Genomic DNA, 20060 nt, shown 5'->3' with positions numbered 1-20060 from the left:
AAAACTGTGCTGTAATACAAGTTCTCATTGATTAAAGTTTTATTAAAGGTTGAGTATAGTATCAATAGAATTTTATTAATGGGTGTTAGGATATATAAAGGCCAGAATATAAAATCGTAGTTCATGTTTCACAGATGTGATCAGAGCAGTCTGCAGAATAGACTCTCTCATTGAGTTGTAAGATCACAGTTGTGATGAGGATTTAGGGAAGAGCTAGAATATAGAGGCTTTGCCTTGGAAACCAATGTTGTTCACAGCTGCTTCAGAGTGAAAGGACTGTATTCATAGCATCACAGTGTTTGGACAGAGTAGAAGTTCTTGGCTTTATAGTCATCTTACAGCAATAGGACTTTTACAGTGTTTCCTTTTGGCAAAGGACTGTTGACAAAACACTTGTGTGCTTAGACAATAATGCCAGTTTATTTTAGGATTTGAAATTCTTAATAGAGTTTTACTCTGTTTTGTTTTTAGTTTTTTAATAATACTAGAGGAAAATAAACTTGGAGAGAGGTTTGCTCATTTTTTTGGCAACTATTTTCATAGCTAGTTTAAAAATAATCTTATTTCCAGTTGAAGGATATCTAAAAAGTAATTGGGGAAAACATGGCAAAATCAGTTTTAGCTTCTGTATTCAAAATTCAACCTGTAAAAGCTTATATTTATAGAACAGTTTTGAATATAGTTTCCGTTTTGTGGATGTGCACATATATGTGAAAAGTCATTTAGCCCAGAAAAAAATGGTCTGTGAAACCCATTTGGAATTTTTTTTTTTTTTTTAAGATTTATTTATTTGACAGAGAGATCACAAGTAGATAGAGAGGCAGGCAGAGAGACAGAGAGGGAAGCAGGCTCGCTGCTGAGCAGAGAGCCCGATGCGGGCCTCGATCCCAGGACCCTGAGATCATGACCTGAGCCGAAGGCAGCGGCTTAACCCACTGAGCCACCCAGGTGCCCCCCATTTGGAATTTTTTATATAGGTTTATAAATATATATACCTTTGGTTCTGTTACTATCAGTTTTTCCTTTTAGTATTTGTTTGCATTCTCTGGGTATTTCTCTAAGAAGTACTTGTAGTCTCTAGGTGACATTAGCTATTGCCAGATAAGTTTTAGATATGTGTCACTGATAGATATTTGAAAATAAAGGTTTGTCTTTGATTTCTGATTACCTATAAGGTGGACTCTCAGTATCCTCCTGTTCAGAGACTCATGACCCCAAAGCCAGTTTCCATAGCAGCAAATCGAACTGTTTATTTTAAACCATCTCTGACCCCGTCTGGTGAATTAAGGAAGACTAATCAAAGAATAGATAAAAAGCACAGTGTGAGTATGTGTTTATTTTCACTTGTCTTTGAATATTGATTAAAATGAGTAAGAATAAGATACAAGTACTCTACCATTGCGGTGTAGCAACTAGATAACGCATAAAGTTTGTGTGTTAGTGATTACAAATTGGTATGCCTTTCAGATGGCTAGCACCTTGATCAAATCCGAAATTAGTATTTACTAGTAACACTAATACATACTTATGATTTAGATTAAATAATTTTGCCCAGAATTGCTTTATCTGTGTGTTTTGTTTGGATTATTGTTGAACTGTGTGAAAATAAAATGTCATATATCTGTTCATCCCTGAAAGTACTTTGATGTGCATTTCCCAAGAACTTTCTTCTATATTTGTCATATCTGAAGAAATTATGTCCGTTCTGTCCTAATATTATATAATATGTAGACCACACTCCAGTGTTGTTTATAGTTTTTTGAATCAGAAGCTAAGCGGATTTCACACATTGCTCTGGTTTTGTCTTTCTAGGTCTCAGGCCTTGACCCTCACCACGTTGTTTTTGTTTTAAAATAACTGCTTTATTGAGATGCAGTTCACATACTGTACCATTCACCTCTTTGAAGAGTACCGTGGTGCAGTGGTTTTTAGTATATTCAGAGTTGTTCAGTCATCAGCACAGTCGATTTTAGACCCTTGTCCTGCCCATTCTCCCTCCTCTCCCCAAATCTACACCAGTTCGTAGTCACTCCCCACCCCTTCCTTGCCGGCCCTAAGCAACCACTGATCTGTCTCTGGATTTGCTTCTTCTGGACATTTCGTATAAATGGAGTTTTAAAATATGTGTTCCTTTGTGACTGACTGATTTCACTCAGCATAATGTTTCCAAGGGTCATCCATGTCATCAGAACTTTATTCCTTTTTTTCTTTTTTTTTTTTAAAATATTTTATTTATTTATTTGACAGAGAGAGATCACAAGTAGATAGACAGGCAGGCAGAGAGAGAGAGAGGGAAGCAGGCTCCCTGCTGAGCAGAGAGCCTGATGCGGGACTCGATCCCAGGACCCTGAGATCATGACCTGAGCCGAAGGCAGCGGCTTAACCCACTGAGCCACCCAGGCGCCCCAGAACTTTATTCCTTTTTATGTGGCTGAATAATCCTTCCTTTTTTGGATATACTAGATTTTGTTTATCCTTACATCAGTTGAGGGACATTGGGTTCTTTTTATTTTTTGACTGTAATGAAAAATACTGCTCTGAATGTTTGTCTACAGGTATTTTGTAGTCATATGTTGTCATTTTTCTGGGGTTTTTACCTAAGAGTGGAATTGCTAGACAGAGTTGTTTTTTGAAGAGACCAGGACATTTATCTAAAATGTCCCATGTTTGGGTTTGTTTTCTTGTGCTATTTAGCTAGAGTGTATTTTTTATATTTCTTGTATTTACATAGTATCTTATGTTTATGCCTTTACTCATCATTAATTTCATTTGGTCTTCATAACCTAATTTATTAAAAATTTTCAAACTGAAGTTGAGAGAATAGTACAGTGTTTACCCATTACTCCTGCATTCACCAGTCATTAACACTTTGTCATATTTGCTGTATTGAAATTTTAACATTTTGAATATAATTTTGAACTTACAGACTCTGTAAGAACAATTATAAGACTTCACGGTTTACTATATTTGTTCTTACTTTACTGTGTATTTCTTACAGATAGGGACTTCCCTTAATGTAATAAATACAGAATAATTATCAAAACCAGGAACTTAATATTTTACAATACTATTATCTAATGTACAGATTTTATTTAGATGTTGCAGTGTCCCGGAGGAAAAAAATTCAAGATTATGTATGCATTTAGTTTTCTCTTCCTTCCTTCCGTCCTTCTTTCTTTTCTTAGAAAATAAACTTTTTTAAAAAATCATTTTTAAATCATTTCATAGAGAATATCCTTATAAACTTGCTTATACTTTTAATAGGCCATCGTGAGAGATGGGTAGTAAAAGTGTTTCTGTGGTTTCTAAATATATTAACTTTGTATACTTACTACCTTTTTGTTGAAAGGGCATTGTGCTCAGTGACCTTTTATGTGTGTGATCACGTAATTCAGTTACCATTCAGAAAGCAGGGTATAGGTTACAAGTTTTAGGATTCACTAAAAACCCATCAGATTTCCTGATTGCAAATATTAAAATGGATGGACAGAAGGGAGGTATTCAGAAAATTAAAATGAAGAAGCAGGCATATAAATTTGGTGTGCTTCTTTTGTTCTAGACCGGGTATGAAAAGCCTGTGACACCAGGACAAACTAGAGAGCAGCGAGAAAGGTAATGTCGTCTTTATAGCTAAAGCTTCTTTATATTTCATTTGTAAGGCCTATGTTTATGTTTATGTTTTTTTTTTTTTTTTGGCTCTTAAGGTTAAAAAACGAACTTCATGCACAGAAATCTGTCACCTTTTAAAATCACATTCATCTGTATATTTCTTTTCTTGTTAGCAGTTCTAATTTTTAGGTATTCAGTTAATTAATAAGTTATGGACCAGAGTAATATATCATTTGTTTTAATTTTCTTTTTCTTTGCCTAGTGGCTTTTCTTATCCAAATTTCAGTATGTCTGCAGCCAATGGTTTATCTTCTGGAGTAGGTAGTGGAGGCGGCAAGATGAGACGAGAGAGAACGCGCTTTGTTGCATCTAAGCCTCCAGAGGAGGAGGTAGGTTTCCATCCTTCATATTCTTGAAGTTTATGGGAAGCTTTGGTGTGGTGGTGGTGAGGGGAGATCCCAAGGGGTGGGGCTTGGGGGAGACCCAGCACAAGAACGACTACTCTGCCATTGGAGCAGTCCCTTCCCAGTGTGAGTGTGCATGCCTGTACGTGTGTTCAGTACCCCCTTCTCTGTGACGACACAGAAAACCTAACCTAGGACCATAAGCTCCATGGGTGCCGCTAAAAAGCCATAATTCTTCATTTAAGAGAATTACAATTGAAATTATTTGACCTTGGCAATATTATTGTATCATTAGGTAGGTTTTGCCTGTTTAATAAAATTCAATTAAAATTTCATTTGTAACTTCATTGACTCATGAGTTTTTAAGGAATTTTTAGATTTTTAAACAGGAGATCTTTTATAACAGTTTCAGTTGACTCTAAAGTCATGTTTTGGTTGAAACTGTACAAGTCAATATTGCTTTCCTTCTTGTCTCTTGGTGTGTTTTCCAAGGTTATTTAGAGTAGGCAGTCTTTTTTGTTTTCATTTCCTTCATCATCGCTTTTCCCATTGGGCAGCTTGGTAGTTGTGCCTCTCTGAAGGTACCAGAACCGTGACTGCTTTGGCCACTTGGACTTTCTGCCCCCTGGGCTGTCTCATGGTATATGGCATTATGTTGGGGACTTGGCTCCTGGACTGGTCTAGGGGTTCTACTGCTCTCCTGCTGGAGTGTTGTGAAGGGAAGGAATGTATTAATGTATTCTCTTATTTTGAAAGCAAAAGTATTGAATGCCATTAATGACACAGTATAACAAAATTTATAACTTTCTTAACCGATTTTCTTTTTTTTTTAAATTTTTTTTTTATTTATTTGTCAGAGAGAAGGAGAGAGAGAGAGAACACAGGCAGGCAGAGGTGGAGAGAGAAGCAGGCTCCCTGCCGAGCAAGGAGACCATGCGGGACTCGATCCCAGGACCCTGGGATCATGACCCGAGCCGAAGGCAGCGGCTTAACCCACTGAGCCACCCAGTCGTCCCATTAACCGATTTTCTTTTATTGAAGCTCTTTAGGTAGACTTACCTTTAAGAAATGGGTTGTCTTGCTTTATGTACATAAGGAAATTAGTATCTGAGGATAATATAGCTCATTATATAGCCTGTTCTTTACATGAGCGTTTATATTTCTCAGTAGAATTTGTGTTTCTAGCTTTCTAAAGTTTATCCCTTGGTGAGGAAAACATCTTGGTTTGGTGTTTGCCAGATAACAGATTTGTGAATTTTGCTTATTTCTGTTCAGTTTCAACTTTTTGAGAATATATTCCCACGATCTTTAGCTCAAGTTCAGGTTGCTATCTGTAGTTCAGTTTTGGCTATCTTACAGGTGTGTGTTTATGTGACTTTGCTGTATCAGGATGTTGGGAGGGGGATGAAAATTTATTGATTTACTTTTACTCTTGTTACTTGGTATACTGCGAGGAGCTTTATGAAAGTCTAACCCTGCAGACCTCTTTATCACCTCCTCCCTTCTCTGCGCCCCTCCATTCCGGCCAACTGCCAACTGCCAACTTTGCATCCCAGGATGCTTCACTCAACTCCTGTCCCTAGTTCTGTTCTACACTGGAGTTAGAGTCCGCGTTTCTGAGGAAAGAGGTACCAATGGATGGCTGCCCCAAATTTCTGCCCACCCTGTGTTTTTTTAATCTAGGTAGAAGGGGTTTGGGGTGGATGCTTTTTATTTTGTTTTCAGTGCTGGTTTTGTTTCAGATAACAAATATGTTTAGACCACTAGTTGTTCTTAATTCAGTTACAGTTAATAGGAACTTTTGATTAAGGATGGGACACTCATTTTTTATGGCTATTTTAATGGGCTTTTGGGATAGGTCAAATGAAAGAAATTTTATTTTTAGTGGAGTATAAATTCTTGTTAGATCTCAAAATGTGTAAGGATTGTGTGTTAGTCACTGAACATTTTGGCATTTTGCTTCTACTGTGATAACCGGTTTGATTTTTATAATGAAAAAGCTTATTGATACAGAGCAATGAGTATATAATACTGCCGAGCTGCGGAGATTTAATTGCTTAATATTGTCATGTCAGGTACAGGCCTACTACTGACTGACTATGAATGATGTTGGTCAAATTAATTCTTTTGTACATCAGCTTATCTGTAAAATGGGGATAAGAAAAATAAATAGATTGAGTTTGTGTCTATGGGATGTGTGCCATTTAATGGCTATATGATCTTAGACCATACATCTCCCAGTAGAAACTTCCTCATGGGAGATAACCCGTGTAAAGATACGACAAAACTAATATATAGTAAGTCACATATTTGGTGATTGTTGTGTTAACTTGAAGTACCCGGAAGCATCTCATTATAATTTTTAACTGTCTTGTAGACTTGGGGGCCCCACTTCTGATCAACTAAGTCAAAATTTTGGTGAATAGGAATCAAATTTAGAATTTGTTCAAGGTCAGTGATATAAAGAACCCGTATGGCCAAGTCTGTGGCTTAATGAGTTGGCATAAGTAAGACACAGGTTATTCAGTTGATGTGCCCAGGTGTTGTATGGGTCTAAAAGGAAGAGCAGATGAAACTTCCCTATGGAAAGAGCCAAATGGGTCTCTGTTTGCTTCTGCTCCCCTCTCCCAGTTTTGATCTACACCCCAAATACTTCAACACAAACTACAGTCAAATATTTGTTGTTTTAAATTTCTATTTCTATGTAGTAAATTTCCATGTAGTAAATTGTTAAATTTACAATGTAGTAATTTCTATGTAGTAAAATGTTAAATTCTTAGGTGTACCATTTAATGAATTTTACAAATGGTTATGCCTGTGTAACCCTAACCCTTTTCAAAAGGTCACACATTTCTGTTGCTCCAGAAACTTCACTCGTGCTCCTTCCCAGTCAGTACTCATCACCTCCTACTCCAGAGGCAATGACTCCTCTCATTTTTTTCTGTCCTGTGTTGGTGTTGCTTGTTCTAGAACTTCGTAGCAATACAGTTGTCCAGTGTGTGTGTTCTTTTGTGCCTGGCTGTTATGAATAAAGCTGCTGTGAACATTCTTAATAGGGTTTTTGTAGACATGTGTGTATTTCTTTTGGAAGTGGAGGTGCTAGGGTGTATGATACGTGTTTCACTTTTTTATAAAAAGATTTATTTAAGTAATACCCAAGCCCAACGTGGAGCTTGAACTCACAACCCCAAGATCAAGAGTTGCATCCTTTTTCAGCTGAGCCAGCCAGCTCCCCCCAATATGTGTTTAACTTGAAACTGCCAAACTATTTTCCAAGATGAATAATATTTTACACTCACCAACAATGTATGAACATTTCTTTCACTCTTCATCCTTATTAAGTTGTCATCTTTTTAATATTATCCATTCTGCTTTGTATATGGTGCTGTTTCATTGTAATTTTAATCTGCATTTCCCTGATGCAGTAATGTTGTATTCTAGTTTATGTGCTTATTACCAGTCCTTTTTGAGGTGTCTTCATGTCTTTTGCCCTTTTAAAAATTGGGTTTGCTTACTGAGTTGTGGGAGTTCTTTATAAATTTGGATCCAAATACTTTGTCAGATACATGTTTTATATTTTCTCTCAGTCTGGCATGCATATTCATTTTTTTAACAGTATCTTTTGATTAGCAGGGGTTCTGAATTTATCCTTTTTTAAAAAATTATTTTTTAAAGATTTTATTTTTAAGTCATCTCTACCTCCAGTGTGGGGCTCAAACTCACAACCCTGAGATTAAGAGTCCCAGGTTCTTCTCGCTGAGCCAGCCAAGTGCCGTGTTATTTTTACTGTTCTGTCTTAAGAAACCTTTGTCTGTCTCCAGGCCACAAAGTAATTCTGTATTTTCTTCTAGAGGACTTATAGTAGTGTTTTTATGTATCTTTCTGATTTCCTTTTTGATTTCTTATATGATCTGTGGGTTATTTAGAACTGTGTTTAGCTGTGATATTAATGTTTTCAGCTGTATTGACACTTGTTTTGTAGCCCAGCATATGGTCTGCCTGATGAACCTTGAAGCCTGTATTTTAGGTTTTCGGGTACAGTATTATATAAGGTGTCCGATGACTGATCGTATTTCTTAGATCTTCTTTGTCTTTGCTGAATGTTTTTTCAGTGTGTGGGGTGTGTCGTTTTAGTCTATGAAATTGTTGAGAGATAGGAGTTAAAATTGTCCACTTCCATTTGGTGAACTTGTCTTTTCCCGTTATGTCTATTTTTACTTTACATGTTTTGAAGCCCTTGTTAAAGTTTGTGCCTTACGCGTTGTGGTTCCTCAGTTTCCTCTTAATATTACTAAATGTTCTTTTAAAAAAAAAAAAGTCTGTGCAAGTATTCTTTGTCTAGAAAATCTGCTATATCTGGTATTACTGTAGCCAGCCACTCTGTTAGTAGAATAAGGCTTCTTAAGCTTATGAATTGTAGGTTGTATCTTTTTCCATCCATTTGCTTTTAACCTATATCTTTTTAAGTAAGTTTCTTGAAGATGATATATGGGTGTCTTGCCTTTTATCTGTTTTTTTGCTTTTTAATTGGAATATTTATAATTAATGTCATTATTTATATGGTTGGATTATGTCTCCCATTTTTCTCTGGTTTTCTGGTTTTCCCATTTGTTTTTTGTTCCTTTTGAAAGCTGTCTTCTTTTGGTTGACTATTTGTTAGAATTATATTTTAATTACTTTGCTCTTTGTCTCTACCTCTTCATGTTACTTACTGGTTCCTTTTGAGATTATGTTTTGTCCTTAGCCTTCACATTCTACTTTGTGTTCATACTGTACCACTTCCTGTAATATTTGAGAATCTTGCAACTTTACATAGCTTGATTTGCCTCCCCTCTTCTTTGGTATTTTAGATTATACTTGTCATTTGTATTAAAATTAGATAGGCTGTAAACTCACAGCATCTAATTTTCACTTTTTAAGAGGAATACAAGTTTTTTGTGTTTGCTCACATACCGTTCATTTCTTCCAGAAACTTGAGTTCCATTTGGTATCCTATCCCTTCACACTGGAGAACTTGTAGAACAGGTTTTATGGCAATAGATTGTCTTAGTTTTCTTTTATCTGAAAGCATCTTTATTATTCCTTTGGGGAGAGGAGGGCTTGACTTTACAGAGATGTGATTGATGTACTGTAAAAGACATCCATTTGCAATATTCAGATAGTTTTAGCCAGCAGGAACTTTCTTCAAGTCGCACTCTCTCCCACTTGTGGTGGGTGGCAGCTGGAACTCTTCAGACTAAGTGGGGCTGCTTGGTTTGTGCCTTACATGTGAGCAGCTTACACGTCTGCTAGAAATTTGGACAGTTTACATGCAGATTTATATGCTGCTCTTTCCTGCATTTCTCCCTCATTTTCTCTTTCTATGGTCACCTATTCCGTCCTCTAATTCCTCCGTGAACAGATTTGCTTTTCTCTCAGAATTTCAACTATGCAGTGGCACCAGTTCACAGAGTACAGGAAACTCACTCCATGCCCCTCTCTTCTTCCAAGTGTTTTTTTTAATCTCTATGGTTCCTGCTGCTTCTGGTTGCCCTCCAGTGTTTCCAGATGGTTGTTTCTTTCTATTCTGTTCAGATTTTAAAATTATTATATGTCAGGTCATTGGTCAGATAACGAACTATTCCACCATTAGCAAAAGCAGAGCTCTCTTTGTTTGCCCTTAACCTGGGTTGTTTGAGATTTGGGGTGGTCTTTATTGGAGTAAAAAAACCAAGGCATTTCACCAAACTCACCAGTACTGATGTTTATTAAATGTTTATTCTTTATGCTGAGCCCATATATAACTTTGTTTTAAATTAATATTACAACTATGTTTTTTTGTTTTTTTGGGTTTTTTTTTTTTTTGCTTTTTCTCTCTAGTTTGAGCCCTCAGGAAATGGGTACTGAGGGCAGTTAGGTTTACAAAGCCACCGTATCTGGTAGCACAGCTGGGGTTCAGATCTCAATTCTTTTGATTGAGGAGCCCACACTGGTAACACTCTATGGTTCTACCTTTGCCCCATTCCCAGTTTACCTGTAACTATAGCAGTTCTTCCTGAAAATAAGTAGGGATAGAACAGTGACATGAAAGATGAAATCTATCATTATGAAACCTGTTGTTTTAGGAAATGGAAGTACCAGTATTGCCGAAAATCTCTCTACCCATCACCAGTTCTTCACTGCCTACCTTCAATTTTAGTTCCTCTGTGATCACAACGTCCTCTCCATCACCCATTAGTCCTTCACAATCATTAACAAACAAGGTACAGAACCATTATATAAGTAGAGGTGATTTTTGTTCTTTATTTTTTAAAATTTAATATTCTGTTAAAAGCCATGTTAAGTTCCCACCCTGGAAATTAATAACTCAGAATAAGAAGAGAAAAATGGAAATGGTGCTTTGCTTTTTTAAATGTATGTTATAAAGGGATACATTATAATGGAGTGTTTTTTAATTCTGATTTCATGCCTTAGAGACTGATGATTTTAAGTTTGTTTACAAGCATTGTTTCTAATTTTTTTTTGTTTTGTTTTTTTTTGGTAAGAATGGGGTTACTGTTTTTATTTCTCTGGTAGGATTAACTGCTCCTGAAATGTCTCATGCTTTTGCCTTGGCTTTTTTTTCTGAAAGTATTCTTATAGATGTTTTTTTTCCCTTTAGGCCGATACTCATTTCTAAGATAGAGAATATTCCTTTCCCAAGGAGAAGCCAGATTTTATAGCAGTTACAGATTATTTTTCAGAAATTTTAACCATTGATTTTTTAAATTTATTTTCTTAGAAGATTTTATTTTAAAGTAATCCCTGTGACCAACATAGGGCTAGAACTCAGAGCCTCAAGATCAAGACTTGCATGCTCTACTGACTGAGCCAGCCAGGCACCCCTTAACAAGTGATTTTTAAATCTAAAAGGAAGTTGTGTTTGGGTTCTTTAAAATAATTAAAGTTACTTTATTGTCAATTTCTTTCTCTAAAAAATAAAAAGCTTTTTGTATTTTAATAATTTGGAAAACCAGGAACACGTGACCTCTCCAAACAGCACTGGCAGCCCCATGTTTCGGTTTTCATCTCCAATTGTAAAATATACTGAGGCGGATGTACTACCTCCATCATCTGTGAGTAGCAAGCAAGGAGTATTTCTTACTTAACTTTTTATCAAAACGAGATGCCACTGGGATAAGAAATAACATTGATTTTCTTTCAACTTAAAAAAAATTTCAGTGTACAGAGAACTTGAATGAACACCTATTTATTTTCCACTACCTGTATATACACATAAGCATATATATTTTCTCATGACCATTTGAAGGTTAAGATACGAACCTCTTGATACCCTTACAGCTCTTCCATATGTCCCCTAAGAAAAATGACATTCCTCTGCATACCTGCAGTATAGTTACCATATCCATGACAATTAACATGATATAACAACAACAACATAGGCCATATTCAGATTTTCCCCCATTGCCCTATACTGTCCTTTAATTACTGTTTTGTTTCTCTTGGGCCTACATCCAATTAAGATCAGGACCTAATCAATTAAATTGCGATTGCATTTGGTTAACATGTTTCTTGAATTGCCTTTAATCTGGAGAAGTTTTGGGTTTTTATACCTCAGAGTATGTATTTCTTTCTTTGTAGTTAAATATTTTGGGGAGATAATAAGTTTAATGTTTGAGTTGCCCCATACATCTTCGGCATGCATATCATTTTTACATGTTGCCTTCTCTTTTTCACTGTGCTCTCATTTTCTGTCACAGCTGGATGTTCCAGATCATTTTGTAATTTTCCTGTCGCATGCCTGAAACCTGTCCCATTGTCCATAAAGTCTCATGCTTTTTATTAGAAAATGGTGTTTAGAAATCCAGAAATGAGCTTTAGGAGCACATAATTATTTTATGTATTGCTTTGAAGAAAAAAAAAATACCTAAGAAATGAAAAATGCTGTTCGATAGAACACACCATTCATTCTAAGAAGCATCTCAATTTTAGAGATTGTAAAATATGAAAACCTGGAATACATGAAATTCAGTTTTTTTTTGGTTTTTTTTTGGACTTGGAATAAGAAAAAGCTGCTTGATATTCATTTAAAACTAAATAGACTCTTAAAGGATACGTTTTCTTCTTTACAGATTGGATTTACATTCAGTGTGCCTGTTGCAAAAATAGCAGAACTTTCTGGCTCTAGTAGTATTTCAGAACCAATTACAAGTAGTAGTTCAGGTAAGTGAGAATTTCTCACAAGTTTTTACATAAAAATAGTTGCGTTACATTACATTAGTATTTCGAATTCTTTAATCTTTAGCAATTCTTGTGAATGGTTTTATTTGAATGAAGTTAGCTCTAAAAAGCAAAGAGGAGCTAATACCAACCCTTGGCAATATTTTTAGTCTCTATTTTCAGAAACACTTAGCTCACTAAATGGAAATGTTACAGTTTGGTTGTGACAGGGATAGTTATGGCAGCACATATATTCATTGTCTTTGTTTAATTAAAATAAGGTGATAGTTTAGTATAAATGAAGTATTAAGAAATTGAAGAGTTGTCTGCATTGTTATTGAGGTGAAGTATAATTGCAGTGGATTCTGTCTCTAGGTTTAGTGTTCAGTTCACAAACATTTTTATGCGTTAAGGGTTATGCTGGCCTGTGCTGATAGTGATACATAATTTCAAGGAATGGGTGTAATTGAGGGAAAGAAATGAGTCATCAGAAAATTAAATCCTAGCATTTTGTTGAGGTAGTGGTGGTTTTTCTTGCAAGTGTTTGCTGTTTAGGAAGTGGGGGATGATCTGGGCTAAAGGTACTCAGGTCAAGAATTTTTGAGCAAGGGCATTTTACTCAAGAGATGAACAGCAAATGCGAGGGTGTAGGAATTAGAGAAAAAAACAAGATAGTCTTTGAAATCTGTAGGTAATTTGTCATGCAGTTAAAAAATAGCTTTAAACCATAAAAATTCTTGAATTTACACTAAGGAATTGGATTTTAATCTGAACGTAGTAGGAAGACGTTGAGTGATTTTAAATGGGGTGAGCTGGGTGTCATGGATTGACAGCAGTGCCCATTGTGGGGGCATGGTTGGGAGTGGGGTTTTATAGGCTGAAATACCATTTAAGTTCTTTTGCCCTCTCCAGAAGTGTTTATTTGACTCTCAGTTGTTTTTTGTTTTTGTTTTGTTGTTGTTTTTTAATCTCATAGTTTTGGAATTAAAACAAAAGCAAACTAGATCCTCCCTCAAAGGATAGAGTAAAATATCAACAAAGCGAAAGAGCTAGGACATAGAAGCTGGACGGACATTCTAGCTTTGGTGGAGCTGGAAGATAAGAGTATAGATTGTGAGAGTGGCACAGCATAGGGATTTGTATGTTGCAGTCTTGTGTTTTACTGATTAAAACAGCCTTGTGTAAGAGAAAGAAGTAACAAGGACATTTCAGGTGTACTTTCTACCACAAGATTTTTTTCTTTAATGTTACTAAGAATTCATTGAGGAATAAACTTATGCAGATTACCAATTTCATGCCTGGTTAATTTTTTATGCCAATTTTTATTAATGCGATACTAACGGTAACTGGATGAGCAGTAATTTGTTAAAACAACTTTTGTGTCATTACATTTGGGGGAGTTATCCAGTTTTTTTTTTTTTTTAAGATTTTATTTATTTATTTGATAGAGAGAGAGATCACAAGTAGGCAGAGAGGCAGGCAGAGAGAGGGGAGAAGCAGGCTCCCTGCTGAGCTGGGAGCCCGATGCGGGGCTCGATCCCAGGACCCTGAGATCATGACCTGGTCTAAAGGCAGAGGCTTAACCCACTGAGCCACCCAGACGTGATTTTTAAGATTTTTAGATTTTAAGATTTTTAAGGCATTTTTTTTAGGAGTGGCATACCTAGAATTGTGAGAGTGATTCTCACCACTTTTGTCATTAAGAAGCTGATTGAAAATGTGTAAGTCATGATTTATTACTTTGTGGCAGGAGCTGATTTTTCCAATCAATATGAGTACACTGCAGGGTATCTTTAAAATTGCCTTAAGTTACTAAAAGCTTGTCAGTTTTGGTTCTAAAGGAGGATAGACTATGACTAAGTGCTATAAGCATATGTTTTGTTTAGCCTCCCCCCCCCCCCTTTTTTTAAGATTTTATTTATTTATTTGACAGACAGAGATCACAAGTGGGCAGGGAGGCAGGCAGAGAGAGAGGGGGGAAGCAGGGTCCCTGCTGAGCAGAGAGCCTAATGGCGGGGCTCGATCTCAGGACCCTGAGATCATGACCTGAGCCGAAGGCAGAGGCTTTAACCCACTGAGCCACCCAGACGCCCCCCCCCTTTTTTTTTTAAAGATTTTATTTATTTTAGAGAGAGAGAGCAGCAGCAGCAGAGACTACAGGCAGGATAGAGAGGGAGAAGCAAGCTTCCTGCTGAGCAGGGAGCTCAATGCAGGACTCGATCCCAGGACCCTGGGATCATAACTTGAGCTGAAGGCAGCGGCTTACCTGCCTTCATTCAGTTGCCTGCATATGTTTTGTTTTGACACAGTTATGAGGTAGGCACAATGTTTTGTTGTATATTTTTGTCCCTGAGGTGAAATTGAGGTAAGGTAAAATCAATCGTTTTAAAGGAAACAGACTCAGTTGTGTTTAGTATGCTGGCTGTGTGCAGCGAGTCACTGCACTCTGTCTTGTTCCAAATAGTTTTATCCCTGCTCCTGCAGAAGAGACCTGTACCTGCTAAACAGTCCTTCTGCATCTCTCCTCCCCCCAGGGCCTGGCAACCGCCAGTCGCTGTTTTGTTTCGTTGTATGTGCCCATTCTGGAGTCATATAATATGACTTTTTGTGTCTAGCTTCTTTTACTTACTGTTTTCAGGGTTCATGTGTATGACAGTATGTATCAGGACTTCACTCCTTTTTTTTTTCTTTTTTATTTATTTTTATAATTTATTATTTATTTACTTGCTTCTTACTTTAAGTGGGTTTCATGCCCAGTGTGGGGCTTAAACTCATGATCTTGAGTTTGAGTCACATGCTCTACTGACTGAGCCAGTTAGGCGCCCCAGTACTTGACTCCTTTTGTGGCTGAATGATACTCCATTGTATGGATATACCATAGTTTTCTCTTCATCCATTGATGGATATTTGGGCTATTTGCAGCTTTTGGCTGTTGTGCATAGTGCTGGTATGAATATTCATATACACGTATTTGTTTGAATGTTAGTTTCAGTGCTCTGGGATATATACCCAAATGGTAGTTCTATGTGTAATTTTTTGAGGAACCACAAAGCTGTTTTTCTCAGCCTCTGACTCCTTTCACACTCCTCCTAACAGTGTATGAGGCTTCTGATTTCTCCACATTCTCACCATGCTTCTTTTTCACTTGTTTCTACCCATCCTTAGCGAGTTTGAAATGATGCTTCCGTTGTGGTTTTGATTTGCATTTCTCTAATGACTAATGGTGTCAAGCATATTTTCATGTGCTTCTTGGTCCTTTATCCTCTTGGGAGAAATGTCTATTCAAGTCCTTTCCCCATTTCTAAGTTGGTTTACCTTTCTGTTGCTAAGATGTAACCATTTTTATATAGTCTGGATACTAGATCCTTATCAGATACATGATTTGCAAATAATTTCTCCCATTAAGTAGATTATCTTTTCACTTTTTTGATAATGTCCTCCACAAAGATTTTAATATGGTGGTGGTCAGTTTTTTTCTTTGCTTATGCTTTTGATGGCGTATCTAAGAATTCATTGCCAAATCCATTGTCCTGAAAATACCTTCTTGGTTTTCATCTAAGGGTTTTATTGTTTTAGTTCTCACATTTAGATCATTAATCCATTTTGGGTTAGTTTTTGTTTTACAATGTGTGGTAGGATTTTTGGAAACAAGTATACTTGACCCACTCCTTTTAAATTGGCAAATGCTTACGAAAAACCTGGTTATTTATATTTTATTACGGAAAATTTCAAGCATTTTCAGAAGTAGTAGACTGAATTCCCATGTACTCTTTAACCAGCTTTGGCACCTAGCATTTTATGACCAGTCTTGTTTCTCTTTTCTCTCATTCCTCCCTCTCCTGCCCAGAAACACACCTGTTAGATGTATTGAAACAATCCCACACATACTTCATTTGTAAAACTTTCTCCCTTAGAAATAGAACCACAAAGCCAGTGTTGTACTGAAAATACAGATTTCTTATTTTAAGTATAAGAATATGCTTATTTTGGAAAGTTTAGGAAACCTAAAAAGAAGCAGCAATAAAAGTCAATCATCACCATCAGCCACTATTAGTCTTTTGATGTATCATTCAAAATCTTCTGGACTTTCTAGTCTTTACCTATAACTGCATTTAAGGATGATTTTTGTGGCCACGCAGCATGGCACCCTGCTGTGTTGTGATCACCATCCTGTGATTGATGTTCTCAGACAGTTAGCATCTGTCATCCATCTGTCATCCAGGTTTTCAATATGAAAACTGAAGGATCCTTTCTTTTTTTCTTTCTAAAGATTTTATTTATTTATTTGAGAGAATGAATGGGAGCTGAGGGAGAAGCAGACTCCCCGTTGATCAGGGAGGCCAATATAGGACTGGATCCCTATAGGACTGAGATCATGACCTGAGCCAAAGGCAGATGCTTAAGTGACTGAGCCACCCAGGTGCTGGAAAACTGAAGGATACTCTGAATCTTAGGATGAATTTCTAGAAATGAAATAACTGGCTCAGTTTGGGAATTTATTGTTAAGGTTTTTTGATCAATCTTGTAAATTGTTGAATAATCAGAAACATATTTCATGCAGTTTCTGAGCTTGCTCCCATTGCCATCTCTTATTCAGCGTGTCAGTGCGGTTTTCTTGATTACTAGTTAGTTCCCTGGGTGAGGGATGATATTATATACAGTTTATACTTTCTGCCCTTTTGGAGGAGAAAAATACACAGTGTATAGAATGGGAAATACTGTCTCTACTTTCTTATAATGTTTAACCCTTAAATTTTAAGTACATTTATTCATTTAAATTTATTCATTATTTTTGAGTTGCAGTGACTTTTTCATGATATTTTAGAATTTGGTCCAAATTGGCTTTGAAAGATCTTTTTAATACACTGAACTCAATCCAGTGCTTTTTCTTGGCATAATGTCTTTTACATTTAAAAAAATTGCAGCTCAAGATATCAGTGCAGTGAACAGTACAAGCTGTAAGAAGAAGCCAGATGAAGATTGTGAGGGCCCTTTTAGACCTGCAAAAACCCTGAAAGAAGGAAGTGTCCTAGATGTTCTCAAAAGCCCCGGTAAGTTAACAGCTGCCTTTGAAAATACTCTAAAATCTTAAGTACAAATTTGTGGTCTTATTTTAATGTCGTCTGTGGTATACTTTAGATGTTTAAAAAATTATGGCTAGTTTGATGGGAGATTGATTTGAAAGTAGTCATAGTCAGATGTAATTCTTTTGAAGTAAGTATCTTAGAAACTCTCCTTTAGAATTCAAATCTTTTTTAAACTTTTTTTTTTTTTAAAGATTTTATTTATTTATTTGAAAGACAGAAATTACAAGTAGGCAGAGAGGCAGGCAGAGAGAGAGAGGAGGAAGCAAGGCTCCCTGCTGAGCAGAGAGCCCGATGCGGGGCTCAATCCCTTAAGAGGCAGGTATAGCAGGAGAAGAGGAGGGAACTGTAGAAGGAGAAAATGAATTGCCTTTTAGTAGCGATAGGCCAATATGGGGTGAAAAAGAGTAAATAAACCTGATTATACACCTGGGCATATCTTTCTCTGATGGTAATGTTGAACTGCCTTGTTCTCAGATCATTGCCTAGTTCTTTCCGGGCGATGAAAGAAAGAAAACATTTGCTGATTCCAACATAGGTATATATAAGAGACTGTGCTCACTTGAAAAGAAATTCGAGAGCTCATAGAAATAACTTGAAGGCAGTGACTAGAAGTCCTCAGTAAGTTTTCAGTTTGGAAATCAGGACAGCTACAACTGCGATTGTGATGTCTGCTCTAGGGATGTAAACATGTTTATAACGTGATGTGGTTACTCAGCGAATTTAGATATACTGAGAAGATAGACATGTCTAATCGAATAAGAATTTGCAGATAAGGTCTGCTTCTACAGCAAGATTAGGAGGATTAGGTTTCTTTGGTCTGGCATCGTCATTTTAGAGATGAGGGTACTGCCTCCAGGAGTCCCGGTGACGTAGACGATGCGGCACGGTTGGGGAGAGCTGCAGAGTGCCCGCGCTGGAATTAGCTGCGGGGTAGTAGAGTGGCGTCGCATTGCTACAGTCCATCCTCACACAGCTTATCCTCCGCATTCATGGTGCCCAGCCCTCCTCCCTTTCAGTTTTCTTTAGCAAGAATTTGGAGGAGTCCTATGTTCTTTTGAGGGAAATTAGGAAAACCTGAGAAAGAGGAAAGAAAGGAAATCTATAACACCTTAAGATGGTTACTGTTAAAATTGCACCAAATTTAGTGACTCAGATTAATCATGAACAAGATAGTACATTTTAGACCACTGGCAGTAACTGAAGTATGTTTGCCTTTTTGCTAAAACTAGCTCAAGGTTGGATTAATTGTAGCCTTAGAAAATCTCTAAACAGTCTTCTGTATCCTCTTACCCTCCAATTTTATTTTCCTTTTGTGTTAAAAGCTGGAAAAACAGGTCACTGGGTTTGTTGGTACATGTACAACAAAGGTTAATTGGTCCGAAGTAAAGGATTGGAAGGTCATTCCCATGAGTAAAGCTGGTATGAATTGATTCAATTCAATGACAGCGGTTTTGGTAGTACCAAGACTTTCTCTACTCCTGTTACTCCATGCTTCTGTGTGAATAACTTAATTGTCTGAGTACACTTAGTGGTTACGAAAAAGGTATACTTAAAATGGGAAAGGTTCTGTGATTATACTGGAGAACTATGTGAGGCTATTTATTTGAATTAGGATTTGGTAACGTTCCACGGGCGTCTTTGAGTAGCATGAGCTCATCCTCCATGAGGGTGGACTGGGTCTTCCTTTCTGTAGTTCCAGACCTTACCAGATGGTTTGGGTTTTTTTGTTCATTGGGTTTGTTTTGGTTTTTTTGGCTTACATTTTCCTCTTTCCTTCATTATAGGTTTTGCATCACCGAAGGCAGATTCTCTTGCTGCTCAGCCTCCTACCACAAGCCCAGTTGTTTATACAAGACCAGCAATAAGTAGTTTTTCTTCTAGTGGCATCGGGTTTGGGGAAAGTTTAAAAGCTGGACCGTCATGGCAGTGCGATACTTGTCTACTCCAGAACAAACTTACAGACAGCAAGTGCATAGCCTGTCAGGCGGCAAAACTGCCGCCCAAAGAGACTGCGAAACAAACTGGAATTGGAACACCGAGTAAAAGTGACAGATCAGCTCTCCCCGCATCAGGGACGGGCTTCGGAGACAAATTTAAACCGGCAGTCGGCACTTGGGATTGTGATACCTGCTTAGTGCAGAATAAACCTGAGGCGATAAAATGCGTGGCCTGTGAAACCCCGAAGCCCGGGACGGGTGTGAAGCGAGTCCTTACGCTGCCCACGGCTCCGGAGAGCGCGGCGACTGCGACTGTGCCTGCCGCCTCTGCCACGTGCACTGTGACCACTGCCGCCTTAGGGTTTGCAGAGCAGTTTAAAAGGCCCGTGGGCTCTTGGGAGTGTCCAGTATGCTGTGTTTTTAATAATGGCGAAGACAGTAAATGTGTGTCCTGTGTGTCTGAGAAACCAGGTACGTGTGTGGCTCTTTGGGAAAATTTTGTTCATTGTTTTAGTAGGACATTTAAATTTATTGTGTGCTAAGAACCACCTCCGTGTAATGCGGCAGGTTGAGCCTTTCCTCGTGCACCTTTATTTCTCTGAGCCGTCTTGAGGTGTAGTGATTTGCCTGCGGCTGGGTCTGCATCTTCCCCGGGGCAGTGCGATAACCAGCCCAGGACGTGCTTGGACTCTTTCTTTGCATTTGTTTGTATCAGAACCTTCCTGCTCGGCACGGTCATTTTCGAAGTTGACTAGTACGGATGCTGAAAGACCTTGGAAGGGACAGTCTTTCTCAGACTGTTCTCCAGAACGAAATAGCACTTC

At 37.5% G+C, this 20060-nt stretch overlaps 1 protein-coding gene across 3 annotated transcripts in view; it reads left to right on the top strand.

Moving 5' to 3' along the window:
- Nucleotides 1-20060, top strand: part of NUP153 (nucleoporin 153) — a 71535-nt gene that overhangs the window by 31529 nt on the left and 19946 nt on the right. For all 3 annotated transcript variants that reach the window (XM_046004307.1, XM_046004306.1, XM_046004308.1), the window contains 8 exons: nucleotides 1176-1322; nucleotides 3560-3612; nucleotides 3872-3998; nucleotides 10118-10255; nucleotides 11009-11107; nucleotides 12125-12215; nucleotides 17138-17263; nucleotides 19084-19707. In XM_046004307.1, coding sequence (XP_045860263.1) covers nucleotides 1176-1322; nucleotides 3560-3612; nucleotides 3872-3998; nucleotides 10118-10255; nucleotides 11009-11107; nucleotides 12125-12215; nucleotides 17138-17263; nucleotides 19084-19707 — 1405 coding nt within the window. The remainder of the gene's footprint in view (nucleotides 1-1175; nucleotides 1323-3559; nucleotides 3613-3871; nucleotides 3999-10117; nucleotides 10256-11008; nucleotides 11108-12124; nucleotides 12216-17137; nucleotides 17264-19083; nucleotides 19708-20060) is intronic.

Source organism: Meles meles, chromosome 5 (assembly GCF_922984935.1).
Source record: "Meles meles chromosome 5, mMelMel3.1 paternal haplotype, whole genome shotgun sequence".
NCBI classification, from domain to species: domain Eukaryota; kingdom Metazoa; phylum Chordata; class Mammalia; order Carnivora; family Mustelidae; genus Meles; species Meles meles.
This window is presented reverse-complemented; position numbering and strand designations above follow the sequence as displayed.